The 22,904-nt window shown below is 38.0% G+C and overlaps 4 protein-coding genes across 5 annotated transcripts; 1 reads left to right on the top strand and 3 right to left on the bottom strand.

The window, feature by feature from the left end:
• Positions 1-2,978: 2,978 nt before the first annotated feature.
• LOC110752683 (uncharacterized) lies at positions 2,979-5,145 on the top strand. 2 transcript variants are annotated; one of them, XM_021953397.2, is made up of 4 exons: positions 2,979-3,405; positions 3,494-3,608; positions 3,695-3,809; positions 4,026-5,145. In XM_021953397.2, exons 1-4 carry the CDS (start codon positions 3,305-3,307, stop codon positions 4,928-4,930), a joined length of 1,236 nt encoding a protein of 411 aa, XP_021809089.1. In that variant the 5' UTR covers positions 2,979-3,304; the 3' UTR covers positions 4,931-5,145. The 2 variants fall into 2 exon arrangements, with proteins under 2 accessions (XP_021809089.1, XP_021809088.1); XM_021953396.2 differs by having other exon boundaries at positions 2,984-3,405; positions 3,999-5,062.
• A 1,208-nt stretch (positions 5,146-6,353) lies between these two features.
• LOC110752674 (umecyanin-like) lies at positions 6,354-10,314 on the bottom strand. Its single transcript, XM_021953387.2, has 2 exons — positions 10,119-10,314; positions 6,354-6,834 (listed from the first exon to the last, which is right to left on the bottom strand). The coding sequence occupies exons 1-2, from the start codon at positions 10,312-10,314 to the stop codon at positions 6,515-6,517; spliced, it is 516 nt and encodes a 171-aa protein (XP_021809079.2). The 3' UTR covers positions 6,354-6,514.
• Positions 10,315-13,902: 3,588 nt separating this feature from the next.
• Positions 13,903-14,896, bottom strand: LOC110752569 (stellacyanin-like). The gene is made up of 2 exons (XM_021953249.2): positions 14,612-14,896; positions 13,903-14,406 (listed from the first exon to the last, which is right to left on the bottom strand). The coding sequence occupies exons 1-2, from the start codon at positions 14,796-14,798 to the stop codon at positions 14,108-14,110; spliced, it is 486 nt and encodes a 161-aa protein (XP_021808941.1). The 5' UTR covers positions 14,799-14,896; the 3' UTR covers positions 13,903-14,107.
• Positions 14,897-17,340: 2,444 nt separating this feature from the next.
• LOC110752592 (uncharacterized) lies at positions 17,341-22,202 on the bottom strand. The gene is made up of 6 exons (XM_021953277.2): positions 21,951-22,202; positions 21,460-21,831; positions 20,979-21,350; positions 20,480-20,847; positions 18,131-18,404; positions 17,341-18,035 (listed from the first exon to the last, which is right to left on the bottom strand). The coding sequence occupies exons 1-6, from the start codon at positions 22,129-22,131 to the stop codon at positions 17,515-17,517; spliced, it is 2,088 nt and encodes a 695-aa protein (XP_021808969.2). The 5' UTR covers positions 22,132-22,202; the 3' UTR covers positions 17,341-17,514.
• Between the last annotated feature and the right edge of the window lie 702 nt (positions 22,203-22,904).

Raw genomic sequence — 22,904 nt, 5'->3', positions numbered from 1 at the left:
ATCATAGATAGGCCGGGGATGGTATTGTTATCCAAATCCCCGAACCCAGGCCGATAACAAATATATTTTGATAAAAAGTAATTTATTTATTTTAATTAGAATAAATATATAGTTTACTATAACAATTAACTTCTTATCAATTTATCTTTTGGCCGAGGATATAGTGATAACAAGATTGATTTTGGTTTTTATTACTTTGGCACTGGGACATTCCTTCAAGTTCAATAAAAAACCATAAATTTTTGTACACGAGATATGACTGTGTTAGAGCATCCACAGTGGGAGGGTGTATATGGGGGTGTATGTTAAATATACACCCCGAGTCACCGGAATGGTCTCCAATGGTGAGATGTAAATGGATGTAAATATACATCACCACCATGGGGATGTAAAATAAAATGTATATTTACATCCATTTTTACATCTCTTGCAGGCGGGATCCACCCGAAAAAAGAGAAGAAAAATGAAGAAAAGTCAACATAAAAGGCTGGGACCCACGGCTACACCCCGAATTTACACCCCCCACTGTGGATGCTCTTATAATTTGATTTTGCATGAATGGGATTATAGTATAATGAGTTCAGATTCTTTCTCTCTTGCATATGGCATTCAATTTAATTTTATGTACATGTATTTGTTTGTATCGATAAATGTTTGTAATTGCTGGAACATATTCAGTTTTCTATATTTTATTTGGGTCAAATATTCAGTTTTCTATATATGAGTTGGTTGTTTATAAATAAATAGGGGATTCGAGGCAGGTTTGGGAGACACTTCCTCAAAAAAAATTTATCGGGGATGAGGGTGAGGATGGAGAGCGGGGATGGGAATGGAATTGCCATATCCGGCCCCAAACCGGCTTGTTGTCATCCCTAGTGAGCTTGTCCCTTCTACCTAAGTTTGAATCCCACACTCCGTAAATTACAAAGAGAGTCATGATAACTAGTGGGCTAGTCCATAATAATCCAACGTGGTTGGTACAATTCAATAACTCTACCTTATGTGAGGTCCTAACTCTTAACTGTTGGATCAAATAGGGTCTCACCTAAGGGCCATATATAAGGCCATGACTATAGAATTCTAGCAAATTAGTTAGCCGTTAGATCAAATTAATTAGATTGATATAATGATTAAGAGATAGGACCTCCTCTAAGTCCCTTACTATAGAATGATTAGTACAATTAAATTGAATTGAATTTGAGGCAGCGATGGAGTGGGCCTGGCCTGGTGAAGAGGATGATAACGATAACCCACTAACACCTAAGCAACTCAACTTCAACTTCAACTTCAACTTCCTGCGTGGCAACAATCAAAGGCTGAAACTTGAAAAAGATGAAAGGTTATAGTTTTTTGTGTTAAGCAGTTCAAGTAATATCATCACCACCACCTATGTCAATTCATTTGAAATTGAGGTCATCTGCTGTCAAATGTTGGTAAGTATTGACTACTTGCCCTAATTTATTTGATTGTGATATGTACTTTTGTTTTGTGCAAAAGATTCGATTGGATAGAACTTAAAATGTATGCAATGCAGTGTATTGAATGTGACGTGGGCATATAATTAATAGCAGCAGGCAGGCAGATATTGTTTACCTTTGATCATCAGTTTTCACCAGTCACCACTTTGCAACAAAAAATATCAGATAGATATATACCTTTCTTTCAGTACTTTTCACCAGCAAATGCCACCACCCACCCACCCTGAAAAAAACCCTAATATAAGGTCTCAAAATGAAACTAATGCTTTGCTAAACAAGTCTTGAGTGATCCAATCCAATTCAAAATCCAATCAATGGAAGCAAAGTATGAGGAGCTAATGATCAGTTAATGCTTTGCTCATCTTTGATCCTGCAATATGAGGTCTAGGACAAAGGCAAAACTGGCAAACATGCATACTTGTAGTTAACAGTGACAGGCACCTACCAAATGCGTCATCAACACTAGTGCTTCTGAGTTTTGCAAGTGACTGCTCAGAATTGAAGATTGCAAGTTGGATTTGCTGGATCGAATCGATCACCTAAACAGCAAAAGGGTTCAAGGCCTAGTCTCTACTGCCTGGCTCCTACCTTTGGTTTGGTCCTTTCCCTTTTGTATTGTACAGCCATTTTCAAGAGCGGACAAGACATGAGCTTTTGGTGGGGAAGAGCAATGCACTGTCAGGGTGGTGTCAAAGCCAAGGCAAATGTTATAGACCACTCAACAACAACAACAACAACAACAACAATAAATAACAAATAAACACTGTAAATATTGATGCTTTTAGTTTAAGCTAACACAGCTCAGCTGCTGTGCATTTCTCTTCTTTTGTGGGAGTTGCTGCTGCTGCTGCTGCTGTTGCTGCACATTGTTATATTTATGACTTTATGATCGTACTCAATAAGATAGATATATGTGACAAGCTTCTTATGTATAGGTAAGCTTTGGATGCGTCAACCAACCTCATCATAATTGTTCATGTCAATGCTTCCATCCAACCTCATCTCTACGGATCCTTTATGAGTGTGACAAACTTAACTCTACAATTATCATCACAAACAAGTTTGATAAAAGGCTATTAAAATCCAAAACCCTAGTATCCAAATAAAAAGTGCCAAAAAGATTATTACTATATTTTATTTGATCAGGGATTATTTAGTTGTCAAATGTCATAAATCACAGTAGATCGTTAATCATATTGATTGCACGATGATGATTGATTCAATTATCTACAAGGAGGGACACAAAATGCACCTACATTGCACATCCACATTAAGAAGGGGAAATGCCATGTTATATGACAAATCTTGTAACATGTCATGATGTGTACTCTCCTAGTATTAGTAAGATAGGGTGTCAATTTTCCCTTATGTTTCTGTCTGCCCATACTAATGGGCCAATTGCTGAATGGTATGGGCAGGGACAAATTTGCAGGCACAATTTGATACCCACCCCACAAACCACAATAAGCCCTCTTTTTCCCAAAGAGGGTGACCCCCAACACACAAAGAAAAGAAAAATTGAACATCAAACTATGGTAAGCTTTTCTAAATTATTGGGGGAAGACAAAAGCATGGGAAAGCTACCCTTCCTCTCTCCCCATGTACTACTGCCCAGCAATAACTGTCCCATTGCACAAACTTAGAGAATGAAGGTGGGGAAACAGAAACAGTGCAAAAGCACAACTGAAAAATGAAAACCCATCACTCCATGTAGAAGAGTCCTAGCACTAATTTGTCCTTCCAGCAAAACCACGGCCAACGTATTTCTCTTCCTCTTTGACATATTTGTGCCCAGGCTTCATAAGCTGCTGCTCTTCAAGTTCAAGATGCCAAGGCCAGGGCCAAGACCTTATGAGTGTGTGAGGCGAGCTTGGCACAGCGATAGACACCAACCCATGAGAGGTTCTATCATTCAGCAGATTTTCAGGTATTGGGTCCTCTTTGTTTCAACGGGTATCTTGGTAAAGGTTTCTGCTTTTCACATTTTGCTGATTACCCATCACCTGTTTGATTAGGGTCGTCAGTGAGGTTCATGGCTCCGTAACTAAGAAGAACAAGGAATGGCAAGAAAAGCTACCTATGGTGGTTTTTAAAGCAGAGGAAATTATGTATTCCAAAGCCAATTCAGAGGTTTTTCTTTTTCCATTTCAGGGTTAGAGTTTATTCGCATTCACTGTTGGTTGTGCCTGTGCTCATTTTGCTTACTTCTATTGAAGGCTGAGTACATGAATCTTGAAACGCTATGGGACAGAGTAAATGACGCAGTTAACACAATTATCCGGCGAGATGAGGGCACTGAAACCGGAGAGCTTTTGCCGCCTTGTGTTGAAGGTACCGTTGACTTGATTTCTTTGCATTTTGTTGGATTGAACTCTGAAATTAAGCTACTGGGTTGTTCTTATTTTCAATGTATATTAGTTCAAGCTTAGTTTAGTTTGCAAGCAGAAATTGTGCAAAATGAATACACTAGAGGTGTGATTTTGTATGTGTGTTTTGGTTCTTCCTCTTTATGTTGTTCAGCTGCCCTTAATCTGGGTTGCATTCCAGTAAGAGCTTCAAGAAGCCAACGCCACAGTAATCCAAGGATTTACCTCACTCCAAGAGCACAAGAACCCCCTTCTGCTCCCACTAGGATTTTGGATAGAACTGCTGATGAAAGACGCCCTCAGTTTTCTCCACACCACTCTGGCAATCAATTGAACTTTGCAAAAGCCTCAACTGGGAATTCTGCACATTCGGTCCCAGAATCTTACAGCCGCATCAACCAAAATACTAACCTCAATAGCCGTCGGAATTACCCCTTTTCACTCGAGAATCTTCCTGCTGGCCATAACCAGTTAACAACAATGTCAACCAACAACTCCTTGGACTTGGGTTCAGTATATCCATTATATTATGGAGCTCACTATCAATCCGAAGAGTGCCAGGCAGGTCCTCAGGTCCCAGAAAACACACATTCTAGGACTATATATGTTGGCAAACCAATTGTTACCTCGATTGCGGAGCCTACTAAGCACAACCTTTTCTCCTCCCAAACTGCTGAAAATGTGTCACACAGAATCACACAAGTAGAAGGCCATGAGAAGCCAAGAGAAACGGAATGTGATTTATCATTGAGGTTGGGTCCTGTCTTGCACCCATGTATTCAAAGAAGTTTGGCCAGCGAAACGGAAGATATTGGTTCAAGCAGTTCTCAAGATGGGGGAAAATTAAATGATTTGTCACCATCGATAAGTAAGGAAATCTGTTTCTTTCCCACAAAGACTGCTTATGATCGCTTTGAGTCCACTTCGAGTATGTGGAATTCGGAGGGTGAAGGTCGGAGTTCGGAGGCAACTGTACGGAAGCGCAAGGCACCTTTTTGTAGCAATGAAGAGGATGGGAAATTTTGCGGGCAATCAGATGTCCTGGCCAACAGATTGACTGATCGAACTACAGGGCCTGGTTTGTAGACACTCTTTTCCTTGTGTAGTATATATGCTTAAAAATCCAAGATCCCAATATATTATTGAATCCTCTTTCGAGAGAACTCTCTTCTTATGTAGCTCTGGTTGTGAAATTTCACAAGTCGATGTTACTTGCTAGTTGCATTCGTGGAAAGATGTGAGCTGTAAATGAAACCCGAGTTGGATTTATATTATATGATCAATGTCCTGGTAACATCAAATTTCCTGCTCATGTGACAGAAACTAGTGAGATCAGTCAACTTTACATTAGTTAGACTTATTGAGTTGAGTGAAAATGAGAGAATTAAGTGTTGTAGGTAGAAGACATGAGAGCTTTGTGGTACTGTGCAAAGATGGAAGCAAAGCAAATAGAAACTTCAAATTTTAGGACTTCACTACAGTGAATTAGAGTCCTCTTTGAAAATTTGGCATACCCCTCTGGGGGCTCCGAGTGGATGGCTTCTTTCCAAGAATTTGTTTACCCCAGAACGTAGAAAATTAATATTGAAAGTTGTAGGGAAATAGTTGTTCATTGTTTGATTCAGATATTAGGTTAACCGTTCCTATAAGCTTTTAGATGATGAGTGCTTCTAATTTTGGGAATGGGCACTATTCAGATCCAGTGTGTTATATGTTCCAAGGGAAAACCTTTGCTGTTTTGCTTGGTGTCTGAGGGGGTATAGCTTTGTCTGATCAATATCTGATATTGAGACCTGGGTTGAGAGCTTTTGAAGATCATTATCACTTTTTTGAAGGTTTGTAGAGAAAATCCTTTTGTGAGGGGTGTAGGGGTTTCCTTTTGACACAATGTTGAATCCTCTTATATGAGAATTTTCAAAAGTTGTTGTTACTGGCTAGTTGCATTTGTGGAAAGACATCAATGAATTGTAAATGAGAGACCTGAGTTGAAACATCAAATTTCCTGCATATCTGACAGAAACTATTGAGATTGATCAACATTGCATTACTTGAGACTTGTTGAGGGCAGAAGACATTTTCGATCTCTGTAGTTTAAACTGAAACAATCATTCCCCAATAGTTTAGTAACATTTGCATTTGGTCCAAAATTACTTTCTTTGTCTAGTTAATTGAGAGAAATGATACATCTCGTCGCATGGAAGGGTAAAAGTGTAATTTCATCAGGGCACAGTACTGATGAAGCAACAATTTATTGTGATTTGTTGAAGAAAAAAAGAAGTTAAAAAAAAGGTAGAGCATTGATTGATGTATATATGATCATCAAACTAGAAATTTAAATGAGAATGAAGGTGAGGACAGAAATGAGAATACTTGCAACAAATTAAAGCAGGTCGTTTGCCCGCGAAAACCTTCAACTCATTTGAGCAAGTAACCCAGTTCAAAGTTCAAACCAAGGATCGGAATTATGCCAAGAAAAGAAAAACGCCATGTTCAAACTTCAAAGTTGAAACCATTGCCAAGCAAGCATGCATCACGTACCACTTTTATTCAAAATAAATGTACAATACAGTACTGCGTTGATGTATAACATCATGTTATTGTAATGATAGATATGAATAAGATCAAACCATACTAAATAAAAGGAACATTAAATATAGGACAAGGAATTTATTAAGAATGATTAAGGAAAGAATTGGCAACTAGTGTGGAGATGATGAGGCCAAAGAAAGAGCCGAGAGTAGTTGGAGTGAGAGATGAAGCATAGGAGGGTGGTGGTGGAGGAGGAGAGTTGTTGGCTGCTGATCCAACGGTGATGGTGACCTTTTGGCCTCGCTCGCAGTGATCACCCACAGTGCAGATGTAGTAAAGTGTATCAGTAGAAATGATTTTGATCATCACTCCTGGGCCGAACACGATGCCTGGGTCAGTGCAGTTATCGTATTCTTCTTTTGATGCTGGGCCCACGTAGTGGTCTCCAGTCCAATTGAATACTGCAACATTAAGATAAACATTAACATTAACCAGTAATGATGACAAAATTAATAAGAACAAAATAAAGATATTCCAGTTAGGTATTGATTAATTTTTGAGATTAAGCACGTTTGGGACCCATTTATGTTCATAAGCGCTTTTATTTGAAGAATGTTGAAATTTTAAAAAACATTTTCAAGGGCTTCATGAAAATAGCGTTTCTAGCTATTTAAGAAGCACTCTCAAACAGTCAAAAACATAGCATGCTTAGGGCTCGTTTGGGAGTGCTTTTGGAGCAACAAAAAGCGCTTCTAAATGGGTGAAAGCGCTTCTGTCTTTTAAAAATGACGTTTGGCAAAAATTGCAAAAGCGCTTTGGGTGAGATCCAAAAGCACTTGGAGTGGTTTTGGAAGAAGCACTTGAGAGGTGCTTCTTCTTAAAAGCGCTGCAGGACAAAAACACGGGAAGCACTTGGCTCCTTTTAATGAAACTTTTAAAATGCCAAAAATACCCATATTTAATTTTTTTAAATGCCCAAATACCCTTTCTTTTTTTTCTTTTTTTTTTACAAAGAGCTGTTTATGTGCATCGCTTGGCAGCCATGGATGATCGTTTTGTAAATTCACTCGTTTGGCTCCCTACTTCAAGTCTCTGTTGTGACCAGAGTTTCTGTGCAATCTGGAATCAGTTTTTGACTGAATATAACGTACTATTACATATACAACTTCTTGTCTTTTCCTTCATCTTTAACATTTTGATTGATTTTGTAAATTTTTAGAGTTTGGATGAAGATGAAAAACTATTGAGCATAGGTTGCAAATTATGATCTGAATTCACCAATAATCTTTACAATAGCAATTTCCATCTACAAACCGATGAAATTTGTAATTATCCCTGATAACAATTTCTCTGTTGTAGGCCTGAGATATTAGTTTCATGGCTGAATGACAATCTCTACAAATCTGCAGATTATTAACTACACGGATAGGAGTTCTTGGGGGGTTGTTTAAAAGACCAAAAGCGACAGCCAATCTTTCACTATGATGAGATGATGTTTCTACTAGGTCCTGTTTTTGCAATCTACCCTTTATCTCATCCAACATAGCATAAATTTCAGCAGATTGAGGGTTTGAGAAATTCCAAGCTGTAAATTCATGCACAGCTCCATTTTATTCTATTATACTACATCCTGGTTGCTTCCTCACTCCTAGTTCATGCAACTTATTTCTTGCCCAGCTCACATCATCCCACCTACCCACTTTTGCATATATATTTGAAATAAGAGCATAAGCAGCATCATTTAGAGGGTCTATCTTTATGAGCTGTTGAAATACTTTTTCTGCTAATTCACTACAAAAAAAAAGGGTCATTACCGACGAACTTTTTCCGAGGACCTCGAAATTTCCTCGGTAAAAGTGGAATTTCCAACCAAAAAATGTTGTCCGTTGGAAATACGTCACGGGGATGAAATTTATTTCCGACAAAGGAACTACCCTCGGAAAAAGTCTCTAAGGTCGTCGAAAATGTAATTTATTTGGCGGGAAAACTTTGCGCCAACTTTATTATCAACAAAAAACATTTTAGTCGGAAATAAGATGATTATTTCCAAGGGGCTACTCATTCCGTCGAAATTGTTTGATTATTTCCGAGGAGCTTCTCTTTCCCTCGGAATTGTTTGATTATTTCTGAGGAGCTTCTCATTCCGTCGGAATTGTTTGACTATTTTTGAGGGGCTTCTCATTTCCATCGGATTTGTCTATGAACAAAATTGAGTTTTTATTATTACTTTGTATTTTATAATTCAAAATTAGATTTTTTGAGCTTTAAGGTGAAGAGAATGTCACAAGGAGTTCCTAGGAATTTTCGGTGTATTTTTCTGATTTTTAATTAATTTATTATGAATTATAGAAGTTAAATCTAAAAGAAATAATATGAAATAGAATGGATTGACACATGTCATTCTCTTAAAGGCACTCCGTCAGCGTTTCTGATAGGAGGCCTATAATATGGTTACAAAGGGCATAAAGTTTGTACATTATTAGTTGAAGATGACTGAACGACAAGATTAGTTGTGTTAGTTTGCCATAAAGCATGTACATTATTGTTATATGAGAATAAATGAGACGCTACTATATTTAGGGAGCCTTGTTTTATCACGGCTATGTATTGCACAATGAATTTTTATTTATTTATGATGATATTTAGTGTTTTCAATTGTTTTGCTTTTATATACCATTTAACAGGATTTTTTTACAATGAATTGACATTGTTAGAAATAAATTTGTTGGTTGAATATAATGTTTTCGACTGCTTGTTCGTCGAAAATATTTGTCGACAAGATTAATTAATTTGTGACAAACTTTGCGATGACTAAATGTGGTTGAAAATATATATTTCCGATGAGATATTATATATTTTCCACAAACTCTTTTGGTCAGTAATGATAATTGAGACGAAATTTAGCCCTTGCAAATAATATATTATTGTTGGAAAATGTATTTTCGACAACACTCATTGGTCGAAAATATCAATTCGTGAAATCTTGATAAAAAAAAATTGTTTCCGACAATCTTTTAAGTAATTGCGACCACATGTACGGGTCGGAAATAAATATGCATGGTCGTTTTAAAAATTCATTTCCGATGGAAATTTAAGCAGCAACTACGAAACATGAGCGTCGGAAATACATTATTTCCGACGGAATGGTCGAAAAAGAAGTATTTCCAACCAGCGTTTTACCGACGACTTCCGACGGACTTTTGCCGTCGTAAAAGGGTATTTCCGACGGCAAAAGGCTTTTTTCGACAAAAAAAAAAGCCCTCGCTAAAGGGGTTCTGTTTTGTAGTGATTCTAGATTCTGATGGCTTCCACATTCTCTCAACAAGGAACTCCATATAGAGATATCTGGTTTGATAGGCATGCTTTCAATAATCCTCACTGCCTGGTCTAAGTGTCCGGCTCGACCTAGGAGATCAACCATACACCCCTAGTGTTGGATCTTAGGAACAATACTGTAGACACTACCATATAGAGATATCTGGTTTTTATTTCCTATGTTTATTATAATATTTTGGGATTCTTTAAATTTTTTTAAAGTATTTTTAAAAGCGCTTTTACTGTGTCAACCAAACACTCAACAAAATATCAGAAGCGTTTTTATGTAGTGTAAAAACGTTTTTAAATGTGACATCCAAACGACAAACTGCTTTTTTGTAGAAGCGCTTATGTCATAAGCGCTACTAGCATAAGCGCTACTGGCATAAACGCTTCAGAAAGAAGCACTCCCAAACGAGCGCTTACTTACCAAGTCTATCTCCTATCTGAAACGTCTTTGACGCAGCCCATTCGGAATAGAAAGAGGTGTTCGGGGGAACAGCCCAGCCCAAGCTGCCACCAACAACATAATCTTCTGCAGTTGCACCTTTCAAATTCAATAATGAAGGAAAAGCCACCGCCATAACCATGAAGCAAGCCATCACCATATTCATCTTGTTCATCATCCCCCTGCTGCGGCTTCTTAACTATGCTGGAGTACAAGTGTGTTTGCAAATTGCAATGTGAATTAGATATGACAAGTGTGTGTTGTTGTTGGTAGTAATTAATTAGTTGGTGTTGGATATTTATAGGCTCGGGTCGATACTCATGTAATGAATACGTACACGACAATGAAACTTAAATATATATATATATATATATATCTTTAGAAATCTTCAAAGGGGAGCATGCATGTGCATTAATTCATGAATAATTCATTCCAATAAAATAAAGCATCTTCTGTGCCGCGAAACCCTTAAAAAATCTTTGAACCCTTCAATCCATCACAAGATGAAAGATCAAAAGGAAGCCAAGTTTTACCATTTCTCTCAGAGTCAAGAGACGTACGGGTCAATTGCGTGATGCACTTGAATTCAATTCAATTTTAGACATCGTCTTCTCTTCTTTTTCTCCTTTTTCATTTTTAAATGAGAATATATTACCTATTGGCTGTCGAAATTTGTTTACCTTGTACAAAACTCACAATTATCTGCCTTAAAAGGAAAAAACCAAAAATTAAACAAACCTTGAAAGATTTATTTATAGATAGTAAATATATGCCAAGTTATTAACAACCAGCTCCGGCGATATTATAAATCTTACGACTTCCGAACCTAAATACTTTTTTGCACCATATATACTACAATTGTTTTGTTTCCACCGTTGTTATATATATATATATACGCCTCTCTTGATTTACATCTAAGTCATTATTGTGCCCAAATGTATAACATAACATACATGTTTTCTTCATTTTATTTTATTTTTGCCATTGTTACGCCTCTCTTGATGTCCATCAAAGACAGATTCTCCTAATATGACATTGATCGATGTGTATTATTATTGTTGATAATATGATAATAACAAAATGTACCAACATGTTATTGAGAATATCGATACAAAATTCGGATCGAGAATATCGATACAAAATTCGGGCATCTTGTATGTATATAGGTTTTTCTTATTATATAATGTATTGTTTATATTTAGGCTTATTTACTACAACCCCTCCCAACATTATGGTTAAGTCTCATTTTGCCTGCGAAGTTTAAGTGACCCACTTTTCCTCTTGACCAAGGTTTGTTGTTTCACATTACCCTTACCGTTAACTCCATCCAAAAGGCTATTAAAATTGTTGATGTGACATGGGTATTTCAGCAAAGAAAATACTAGAGAGACCACATTTTGTATACCACCTACCCTTTTAGTAAATATGTACATGTGGGTTATTTACTCACCAATATAGGTGATGTGGCACATTGTAGCCCACTACCATCATAATCGAAAGGGTAAACTACCGAATACCCCCTTGGACTATTTCGATTGTCGAAATGTCCAACCTGAATTATTTTTTCAGCCAATTTAGCCATCGTATTAAATTTATTCGCCAATTTCGCCCCTACCGTTAGCTTTTTCACAATTCCATCCAATGTTTGTCAAAAACACCACGTGAATGGCACGGGCTGCTTCTGTTGAGGGTAATCTCAGACTTTTCCCATCCATCAACAGCGACACCTTCTTCTCCACTTCCTCTGCACTCACAAACCCTTCTTTTGACTGAATTGGTATCCCCAGCTTCATCTCCTCCACCAAAACAGAGCACTTAAACTTAAAGCCCACCTCCAATCCAAAAATGCAAACAAAACAAATATAACAATTTGAAAGCAAAAACAAAGCAGAATCAAAGAAACCCAAAAATAAAATTCAAACCTTTTTGGCGTCTCTAGAAACGCCATAGCCGCTGTAATACATCTGACCCACCCGCCTTGGCCTCCTTGAGCGTGTCCTGGAACCACCATTTCGCACAGTCTGAGACCACCCGGGCCAGCGGAACTCGGCTTTGGCCTTTGGAGCTCTCCATCTTCAGCTTAATTCGCTTCGGGTCGACCCGAAAGCTCTTCGATTTCGGTGCTTGTGGGGGCGCAATTGGGACTTGCGAGACTTGCTTGGTGCATCTGGGCCTGCCTGAGAGCTTGTTCGCAGAGACAACTTTGGTGAGCTCTTGGAATCTGGTGGCTGAAGGAAGTGCCTTTTCCATAAATAAAAAAAATATTATATTTATAATCGTAGCCGTTCAGATGAAGAATAATTATAGCTCTTTCATATGGAAATATTAAAGTTCCCTTCAAATCTGTGAGCCATGGAAATTGAATGTGCTATGGCGGAACAGGCTATATCCTACCCAGCCTATCCCAAAAGTAGAAGGAAAGATTACCGGGAACTATTCAAAACACCCAAGTCAAATTGTCGAAGCTCAATTCGCTTGTAGGATTTAGGCTTTTCTCCATGGATTTGGAAATGGAAAATGAGGCAAGGCAATTGGTTTGTTATCGAGTTTTCATGGTTTGGGTTTTGGGTGTTTCTGGGATCTGAAACTACACCAGACTTTCAGATTTGTGCAAGGTGGGTGATAGCTTGGTGTCTGCATTGTCTTTTCAATATAATTAATTCAATAAACCAAAATTCGGGGGATTTACAGCAGTTCTTTTTGATCTTCGTGTGATTTAGGAAGACAAACAGTGAAGCTGTGAAAAGGACGGATTACCCTTAACAGATGGCTCACGTGCCATTTACGTGGTGTTTTTGACCGGCATTTGAATGAAATTGTAGAAAAACTAACGGCAAGGGTGAAATTGACGAATAAATTTAATATAAAGGCTAAATTAGCTGAAAAAATAATTCATGGTAGACATTTCGATAGTTGAAATAGTCTAGGGGGGGTATTCGGCAGTTTACCCTAATCGAAATGACATGAGGGAATAGGTTGATGGGGAAGAGTGGGGCCTGGGTAGGGTTTTTTAGTTTTTAGTTTTTCTAATTTTATGTTATTTTATTATGTTGTGTAATTAATATTTTTTTTTTTGGTATAAGTGATAGTCTAAATTATATGGGAGGGGGATTTATCATACACACACACAACTATGATGTCATGGGGATTCGAACTTGAGACATATAGTTTGCAAGTCAATGCCCTTTTCCATTGGGCTAGACCCCATTGGTAGTTTTTAAAAATTTTTAAGGTAAATAATTTAGCAAAGATATTTGATACAAATTTTACTAAATAGCCCTTGCCACAGCAACAATTTTAACAGACTTTTGGATGGAGTTAATGATATGTGAAACAACAAACCTTGGGCAAAATGGGTTACTTGGACTTTCCAAAAAGTAAAACGAGATTTGACCATAATTTCGGGGGCACTGCAACAAATAAGCCTTATATTTAGGGAATTTTCCCACTCATTTTTTATCCACTTACACTCATTTTGTTAGAAATTGTATGTTCCCACTCCTCTTTTGTCCACTTATACTCCTTTTTTTGTTATAATAAAAACTATTAAAAAACAAAAGGGAGTGGGAAAATTACCACCCTATATTTATTGACAAACTTCGAATTGATTGACTGGGTTTGGGTTTAGGGCCGGTTTGTGTAAAGTTTAAACTGAGCATCACCAGGCCCAGCTCAACTGACAGGCCTGGGCCCAATTCATAAGTACACCCATTAATCTGATCTGTGCACTCAACATCCAAAAAAATTCCCCAAAAAAGAAGGAAAAAAACTTCCAACTGTCCCTGCATTGAATCTTCTATATATAATTGGGGGATGAATATTTTATTTCATAATAGAAAATGAATGAAAATTAACAAAAAGGATGAACACTTTCGACCAAAAAACAAAAACAAAAACAAAAAGGATGAACACAACAAATTCTGCCAATTACAAGAACATATATGAGGCAGTACATGGTACATTTGATTTAATTAGAAGCTCAAGAAGAAAGCTGCTATGGCACTGCAGAACAACAAGGCAGCAATATTAAGGGTGGGAGAATAAGCGCTGTTCCCCCAATCATCATCTCCTCCAATTTTGATAGTCACCTTCTGTCCCAAACCTTTGCAGTGATCGTCTACCGTGCATATGAAGTATCGGGTCAAGTTGGACGTCAGTGTAATTGGTACAGGGCTTGAATCATACAAAGCCAAAGGATTCGACTTTGTGCAGTTCCCGTAATTAGCCTCTGATACTTCAGCTACTGTGTGTGACCCAGTCCAGTTAAATACTGCAAAAACATCAAACAAAAAGTTTAGAGTTCAAATTTCACCGAAGACAGTTATTAGTTGATTAACCAAAACAACTTGATAATATTGAAGATATAAACAAGGCAAGGCAAATCTGGGTTAGGTCAGTTGACTACGGCAATGAGCCTCCCGCTTCACCATGAATCCCCTCCGCATAGTTGGGTTTTTGAAGTAAATAATAATTACCTATTGTATCACCAATCTGAAAGCTCTTTTTGTTAGCCCAGGTTTTATAGGCTATAGAGCCCAATGGAGGAATGTTCCAGCCTAAATCGTCTCCAACAGTGTAATTTTCAGCTGCGGCACCCTTCAACAGGGTCACCGCAACAACAAGAAGCAAGCAACCAACATGTAAGCCCATCTGATTAGCCATCTCTGTGCTGCTGTGTTCTGCTTTAGGTCGTCCCTGGCTCTCTACTTTTCTTCTCTTTTTGGAAATGTTTTGGTGTATGAATCATGTAATGTCGACTACTTATAAGATTGCTGGGATTGCTTTATTAGAATTCCTTTTTCTCTTTTTTGTTGATTCGGAACTGTATCAACCAAGCGAGTTCCTTGCTTTCAACATTGGCGACTGGTCGATGCCAACGTTAACTCATCATCATCTAGAAGTTTGACCATTTTATAAAAATCAACATATTCTTTTCATTTCAAAATGATTAACGCGTTATTCTCGTTCTGGAAGCAAAGACCAAAACATACGGTATTGTATAATTGTAATCTATGATTAAATGAAGCTGACTCAAGTCGTGATGGCAGAAAGCCGTCGTGTGATCGGGATTTGGAACTCAAAATTCAACCCCTTTTTTGTTGTTGTTGTGGTTTTTGGTACATTTAATTCAAACCAAAGCAACTACGTCTTTGTCTCTCTTTGCCTTATTTTTCCCAATTTAGGATATAGTAAACTCTGTTTCTGGTATATCCACTTTACAACAATGTGAAAGGTATATATGCGAAGTGACTAAATGGTAACCATGCCAGACGGAAAGGTATGGTCGTCATGACTAAATGGTAACCAGGCCAAACTAGAGAAAGCAGGCTATAGGAGGAGCTAGCTAGAGTGTCGCTTTAGAAAACCTGACATGATATACAAGTAACACTCTAAACACCTTTTATTGATAAATGAAATTGGGGAAAAAACCAAGTATAGCCAAGCTGCTATACTATTTCTTTTAAAATAGTATAATATTGTAGTAAATGTGAAAGTACTAAATTCTTTAAAAGGGTAATAATTCTGGAAAAGTGAAAAATCAAAAGGAGACAATAGAGACTCAGGCCTAATAGTAATGTATAATGTTTTAAACTACTCTTATCGATAAACGAAATTGGGAAAAAACCTGGGTATAGCCGAGCGGCTATACTATTTCTTTTTAAAAAAAATTAGGAAAAAAACACTATTTCGCTTTAAAAAAATAAGAAAAAATCGAGTATAGCCGACCCTCCTAGTTGCATTAGTTTATACTTTATAGATATTAATTTGGTATAGCCGCGCGGCTATACGAATAAAATACGTACGTGTTTTATTTGGCAAATTTTTGGCCAATTACAACTTCAAAGTTCGGCAACTATATAATATTTGAGAATTATGTGTATAATACCTGAATTTTGTGTGTATTTTTGAAAATTTTGTAAAAATCGATATTCTACTTTAATCTAATATAAATTACGAGAAGAGAAATTCCAACTCAGGTGTAGAGTGGGAAGCACGTTCACTTTAGCCAACTTGACTAAACCTATGTATGTTAAGATGATTTTTAAAGTTAAAGGCGATCAAATTTTACTGAATGATGCAAGGAAGTAACCATTACAAAAAAAAATCAACTGCCCTAGAAGATTAGGCGAACCTTTATTCACATAAGAGTTGGGTCGTCAGTCCTTATTTAAAACATGAACAGTTTAATACGCCCAAAATAAAGCAGAGGCTTTAAACACAAGTTGACTGAGGTGCTGGCATGAAAAGCTATTAGCTATGGTCATTTTCGATTTTGAAAATACGAGATGAAGACCCATATTTTTGTAGGTCTCTAGTCTCTCTAGGCCTATAATATGAAAACCAAGTGGCTCCCTCTGGATTTTGGCATTTGTCATAGGGAGCATTTTTGCTCACCACTTTAATCATAGGTGTATCCTCACCACCATCCTCAATGTTTGACACGTGTCCATAAGTACAATCATGATTCCATAAATACAAAGCAAAAGTTAACTATGGTTATGTCTATGGACACGTGTCAAGCATTGAGGATGGTGGTGAGGGTACACCTATGGTTAAAGTGGTGAGCAAAAATGCAGCCTTTGTCATAGTAGTTTTACGTCTCTGTCTTAATTAAATAATCTGTCTTTTTGTCGTCCAATCCAAAGACTGGAAAATAGTCATCTAATGTGTGGTTTAAGCGGATTTGTTCTCTGCTTGACAGCTGAAGCGATTGGCATATAATCACTTTTGACATATTGTAATTTAATGAATTTATCATGTCCTCATGTGTGACGAGACGAAGCTGATATTTTCCCATATCAACAACAGGCTCGGAAGGAAATGGTCCATCCATGGTCCACCAGGCTATCGCTGTACATGCACGTAGCAAGTAGAACAGCTGCTGCTGCTGGCGTGGAACCAAAGATGCCTTTTCTAAAATCTAGATGATAATGCACCAAGAAGAAAAGAAAAAAAAAGAATATCTATCTACAACATTAGAAGTAGAAGATAAGGCTCAGTCTGGCACCATGTCAAACCCGAAATGTTGCAACTTTGAATTTTCTTATGGTAAACCAGACAAATGAATTGGTTGGAAGAGTTGGTAGAAAATTGAATTAAAAGTTTGAAACCAAACCATCTAATTTGAATTTTCTTTTTGTCCACAATATTAATATTCATTAATGAAAAACAAATGAACGGACGAAAACCTCCATAGCTGAAATGTCCAAAACTCTAAATCAGCTTTATTATTATTATGCAAAAAAAAAGTGATCAATAATATATTGTGTATAAAAACAACAATCACGTACGCCATCCCATATAGCGCTGCGCTGTCTAATAATTAATTAAAATGAATCACATCACGCAAATTACCTATATACCGACACGCATCCATCTAAAACAACAAAGCCAAAGCAATGGAAAGGAAGGTTGCAGATAGGCCAGCAACCCTAAGAGATGTTGCTGCACTTGGCGGTGGTGGTGGAGGGTTGCCAGATGGAGGAGGGGTAGTGCTAGTACTCGGAGGCGATGTCGGAACATCGGCCGGTGGAGGAGGAGAACTAGTACTGGGAGCGGGTGCCGGAACAGAGGCCGGTGGTGGAGGAGAACTAGTACTGGGAGCGGGTGCCGGAACAGCGGCCGGTGGTGAAGGTGAAGGTGAAGGAGGAGGAGAGCTAGTACTTGGTGCGGGAGCTGGAGCTGGAGATGAAGTTCCGGTGACATTGATGCTCAACTTTTGACCACCAGTACAATGGCCAGGAAAGGTACAAATGTAATAATGCTCCCCTGAAGTGCTCAGTGTGAGATTTGCAGGGCCGTTAGTCTCCATTGAATTGGGGCTCGTGGCATTGCAAGAATCATAAGCTGCCTTTGTCACTTCAGCTACGTCATGATTTCCGCTGCTAAATTTGAACACTGTGTATGTACATAAATATATAAATGAGATTAGATAATCACATAAATTAAACAATGAGTAATTAGCTGAGTTAATTAAGCTTATTGTTAATTACCAAGAACGTCGCCAACAGTGAAGGTCTTGTTTGAAGCCCAGGTAGCGTAAGTTCCAGGGGGAGGGACGATCCAACCCAACGCATCACCCACTTCATAAGTATTTGCTGCCCCCACCGAGTTCATAACCAAAGCCAGAGCGGCCATGGCTACAAAAAACGCCACGTTTGAGTTCCTTGCCATCGCTTTTGTGTTTGTGAAGGTCAGGTCGCCCCTGTTTTCTCTTGCTCTGTTTTTCTGTCCTCTGTTCTTCAACCTTACTAAAAGTTTTGGTTGTTATGGCAAGAACGGAGTAGGAGAGATTGTCTTCGTCATCCTTTATATAGAGGAAGGCCTTGCGATGATCACAAGTTCTGGTAGTTTGGAGCCGTCGGATGGATGCCACGTTTGTTCTTCGGTCAGCATGATCGACGCTTCAGATGTGCTGATGGGGTAGGCTCAACTGGTCCAACTCTGCCGAGATATGGGACTTGTAGTGTGGACATTCAGATTTCCGCGTGAGAGGCTGAGAGCTCTCACCAAACAAAAGTGGGACCACACCTTTAGGCGTTGACTAGTCATTGCTTTATATGAATTAAATTACCAAGTCTGGAAATTAGAGTTCGTAATCGAAACGAGTGAGAAAAAGTAAAGGAACGACCACATTGACCATCTAGTAGTATAACTTTTTACCAAGGAAATTGCCAAACAAAATGATAAAAAAGGGTTTCATTACAATGTGGAACGTAGAATTTGTCAAACTTAGACAGTAGGCCAAACGTGGATTCGTTAAACCCTCCATCTCCAGGTGAATTTGTGCGACTCTTTCTGCGTTTAGATTCACATACATGAAAGAATTGCGTCAATTGACAATGGAAGCACCTTTTCTTTTCTCTGTATACCCAAAAAAAAAAAAAAAAGGTCATTTGATATGTACATGTATAATTCTAAAACAATAATATATATCAAATGGAATCGAACTCTTAACCTAACTTAATTCTAACACATTTCGCCACTCACTCTCGTCACTTGAACTAACCACAATGGCTTAAATACTTACAATCAAAACTGCCTTCTTCTTGTTATTCCTACAATTTACATCAAGTATCCAAATGTCATAAGACTTTCCTAACATACTTCTTGATCATAGTTCTGGGCACTTATATTATTGCAATGTTTTGCATCCTTTTAGAGGCATGTTATTACTCTGCTAGATCGTCTGTTAGATGGTTGGTTGCACCACAAGTAAAAGAAAATCTACTTGCATCAAAATTGTTTGCTAATGACTTAAACAAAGTAATCAACTGTTGTAAAAAAGATGAATACAAGTGTCAATGATATTTAACAAGAAATCCTTAATAATCGAGTTTCTGGTTGCTTGTGTTTGTTCATATGTTACTGATATTTTGTTCATCTTGAAGACTATGTTGCTATTCAATTACCTAAAAAAAATTCCATCTGTCATCTACTCAAAATTTTCAAACAATTGTCAGCAAGTTGGTTCTTTCTTATTATTCATCAGGAAGCAGTGGATTGTAAAATTTTAGAGTTTTACAGTTTCAACTTCTGGCCCTGACGATATATCGAAATATATTTCTTTCTCATTCATTAGTTTAAGCGAAGGAGACCTTGCTCCAACCGGCCCAAAGTCCAATCGTTTGGTTTTTTTTTTTTTTTTTTCTTAAACACCTAACTCCATGACTTTTTGACACATAATCTGCTATTTTCATATATAGCCTAGACTTATGAGCGCTTTCGAGGAACTTTCCAAATTGACCCACTATATATGCCTGGAACAATTTTCTGCAATCCAATTTTGACTTTATGATATATAGCATTATTATATGGTTCCATTTTATATTAGCATCAAAGAATTTGGAGTATGCTTTTTTTTTTTTTTTTTTTTTTAAAATTTATTTTTATATATAAATTTTTTATACAAGCGATATTTTATTTTAATTTAATCTAGACTATGACGGGGGGATTTGAACTTGGGTGCAGAGTGGAGAGCACACATCTGCTCTAGCCAACTTTGCTAAGTACATGTCTGAATTTGAAGTAAACATAAAGAGAAGAAGGAAACGAAGTTGAAGAGTATAACTGACTGCAATTATTCATATATATAACCACCAATGTAAACGAAAGGAGCAGCCATGATTATTACAAGGGTCAAAGATCAATGGAGGACAAGGCAAGCAAATAGCTTTGTCTGAAATCCATGTACAAAAACTGAATGTTTATATAAATCAAATCAAACCAATGCAGCCTCAGGGTATATATGTACTGCAAATATAAAGAACTAAGGTAGGAGGACTTAATACAAAGGAACAACAAAAACACATGAACTAGCTACAGCTAGCTACTAATAATCAATAGAAGAAGAAAGCTGCCATGGAAATGAGCACTAAGGTGAAGTGTCCGCTGCCAATCTTGGAAGGGGCAGAGCTGAATGGAGCAGGAGCAGATCCCGGGCCACCGGTAGAGGTAGTAGGTGAGGAAGGTGCTACGGAACCAGAGGGGGAGGTGGCTGTGCTCCTGGCTGTCACGTTAATGGCTAGTTTTTGTCCCAAGACGCAGTGGCGATAGTAGGTGGAGGTGAAGAAATGCTCACCACTGGTGTTGAGAAGGATGCTTACTGGGCTCTTTGTATAAACAGCAATCGTATTGTTGGTTGTGCAGTTTTCATAAGCTGACTTGGTCACCACAGCTACATCTTGTGTGTCATTCACAAAGTTGAAAACTGCAAAAGCAAGAAATTGAAACATTAATTGGATTATCAATTAAAAAGTTCTTAAAGTCACAGGTTTAAATTTTAATTAACAGAAAAAGTAATTAATATTTCATATGTGGCAGAGTTTAGTGTGTTTTTACCTAGAGTGTCTCCCACGATGAAAGTTTTTCCATAAGCCCAAGTGGCATAAGCATATCCGCTGCCTGGGACAATCCAACCCAACTTATCACCAACGGTGTAAGTGACTGGTCCTCTGGGGGTTGGGGCAGGAGCTGGGACTGAAGGGCTAGGGTTTGGTCCAGGATTAGCAGTCACGTTGATGGCTAGCTTTTGTCCCAATTCACAGCGCTTGTCCTTGGTGCCAATGAAATAGTACTGTCCAACAGTCTCCAACTTGAAATAGGCCGGGCCAGTTGTCTCAACTGTGGCATTGGTGTTTGAAATATTGCAGGATTCAAAAGCCTCCTTGGTCACCCTGGCTACATCTTGTTCTCCGGTTGTGAAGTTGAACTCTAAAGTTGAGCAAACAGATCTCATCAAACATCAATGAATTGAACATAACCCAATTAAAATATACTTCGTTACTTAATTCGGTCTTAAACTAATTAATTAATTATTTACCTAGAGTGTCTCCCACATAGAAAGTCTTGCCATAAGCCCATGTAGCATAAGCAATTTCACCGCCTGGCGGGACAATCCATCCGAAATCATCACCAACGACGTAAGTCACGGGGCCTCTGGGTGCAGGGCTGGGTTTAGGTGCAGGGCTTGGAGTAGGGGATCCATGTTCTGCAGTCACGTTGATGGCTAGCTTTTGTCCCAACCCGCAGTGCTTGTCCTTGGTGCCAATGAAATAGTACTCTCCAATGGTATCCAAAGTGAAATTGGCCGGACTAGTTGTTTTAAGTGTGATGGGGTTTGTCGAATTGCACGTCGTGAAAGCTTCCTTTGTGACCCTGGCTACATCTTGGTCACCGTTTGTGAAGTTGAACACTGAAAATTGATCAAACACATAATCAGTACGGCACGTATATAAGGCTTATGGGCAATCTGCCTTACATTAATATTGCTAAAACAACTACTGTTGGCTTATATTTGTATTTTGTACGTACCAAGAATGTCACCGACGGCGAATGTTTGCGTTTCAGCCCAGGCTTCATAAGCGTAGGCACCTCCGGGAGGGACCAGCCATCCAAATTTATCTCCAACCAAATGGGTTTCCTGTGCTGCTGTGGAGTGGAGCAGAGCAACCACTGTTATGGCTAGAATGGCTATTGTGAGTTGTCTGCCCATGTTTGTCTTTTCGTAACTTGTAAGTGCTTCTTTTCTTGTCTAGCTCTCTCTTGTTTGTATGTTAACGCGTCTGTTTCTGTGAAGAATGAGATTTCGGTTGCGGTCTATTTTATAGAGGTGTTAGCAGGAAGAAATTATAGGGAAGCTTTGGTGATAATGACATTAACAAATTAATGTCAGCAAACGTTTCCCAATTTTATACTCGATCACATTTCATTCAAGGAGGTCTAGAAACCTATGACCAATCTACAATTGAAGTGGACCCAGTTGATTTAATCAAATGAAGACTTGCATGGAAGAGGCAATCTCAGGACAGAAAGCCCTGCTTTGGTTAGGTCTGTTAGTGAACTTTATTTGCTACTTGTCTTGAAAGAAAGAAAAAAATAAAAAAAATCTCAAATCGTATACACCTTCCATTGGTATTTGTTAATTTTGTAGAAATAAAATACAGTGGGATAGTTGGATAAAACACTAACATTTGTTTGTAAATGAAGTCTTATTTCATAAGCCTAGTCTGCAATATCATCTTAATTTTATTATGCAGCCTCTAGAGTGAGCTTGAAATGATCCAGCATTTTCAGCGTAACGCGTTTTCGACCATCTGTAACTTCTAAAAGACGAATAACCTTTGATTTGCCCTGCATATTCATATAGTTTTAGAACCTATCTACAATCAAATAGTCAAAATTTCTAAACTTTTTAATCTATTGCTTGGGGATTGCTCTACTCTATTCTAAGACACCAAATCTTTTTTCTTCTCTCACATTACTGCA

This window comes from Prunus avium, chromosome 7 (genome assembly GCF_965620075.1).
Source record: "Prunus avium chromosome 7, drPruAviu1.hap1.1, whole genome shotgun sequence".
Classification (NCBI taxonomy): domain Eukaryota; kingdom Viridiplantae; phylum Streptophyta; class Magnoliopsida; order Rosales; family Rosaceae; genus Prunus; species Prunus avium.
This window is presented reverse-complemented; position numbering and strand designations above follow the sequence as displayed.

Coding starts and splice junctions, on each gene's coding strand:
- LOC110752683 (XM_021953396.2), top strand. CDS start 3,305: ATGCCAAGGCCAGGGCCAAGACCTTATGAGTGTGTGAGGCGAGCTTGG. Junction 3,406..3,493: donor ATCATTCAGCAGATTTTCAG/GTATTGGGTCCT, acceptor CTGTTTGATTAG/GGTCGTCAGTGAGGTTCATG. Junction 3,810..3,998: donor TTTGCCGCCTTGTGTTGAAG/GTACCGTTGACT, acceptor TATGTTGTTCAG/CTGCCCTTAATCTGGGTTGC.
- LOC110752674 (XM_021953387.2), bottom strand. CDS start 10,314: ATGATGAACAAGATGAATATGGTGATGGCTTGCTTCATGGTTATGGCG. Junction 6,835..10,118: donor TCAGATAGGAGATAGACTTG/GTAAGTAAGCGC, acceptor TTAATGTTGCAG/TATTCAATTGGACTGGAGAC.
- LOC110752569 (XM_021953249.2), bottom strand. CDS start 14,798: ATGGCTAATCAGATGGGCTTACATGTTGGTTGCTTGCTTCTTGTTGTT. Junction 14,407..14,611: donor TCAGATTGGTGATACAATAG/GTAATTATTATT, acceptor ATGTTTTTGCAG/TATTTAACTGGACTGGGTCA.
- LOC110752592 (XM_021953277.2), bottom strand. CDS start 22,131: ATGGGCAGACAACTCACAATAGCCATTCTAGCCATAACAGTGGTTGCT. Junction 20,848..20,978: donor CATCGTGGGAGACACTCTAG/GTAAAAACACAC, acceptor TTGCTTTTGCAG/TTTTCAACTTTGTGAATGAC. Junction 18,405..20,479: donor TGGCAGCTTTCTTCTTCTAT/TGATTATTAGTA, acceptor TTCTTGCCATAA/CAACCAAAACTTTTAGTAAG.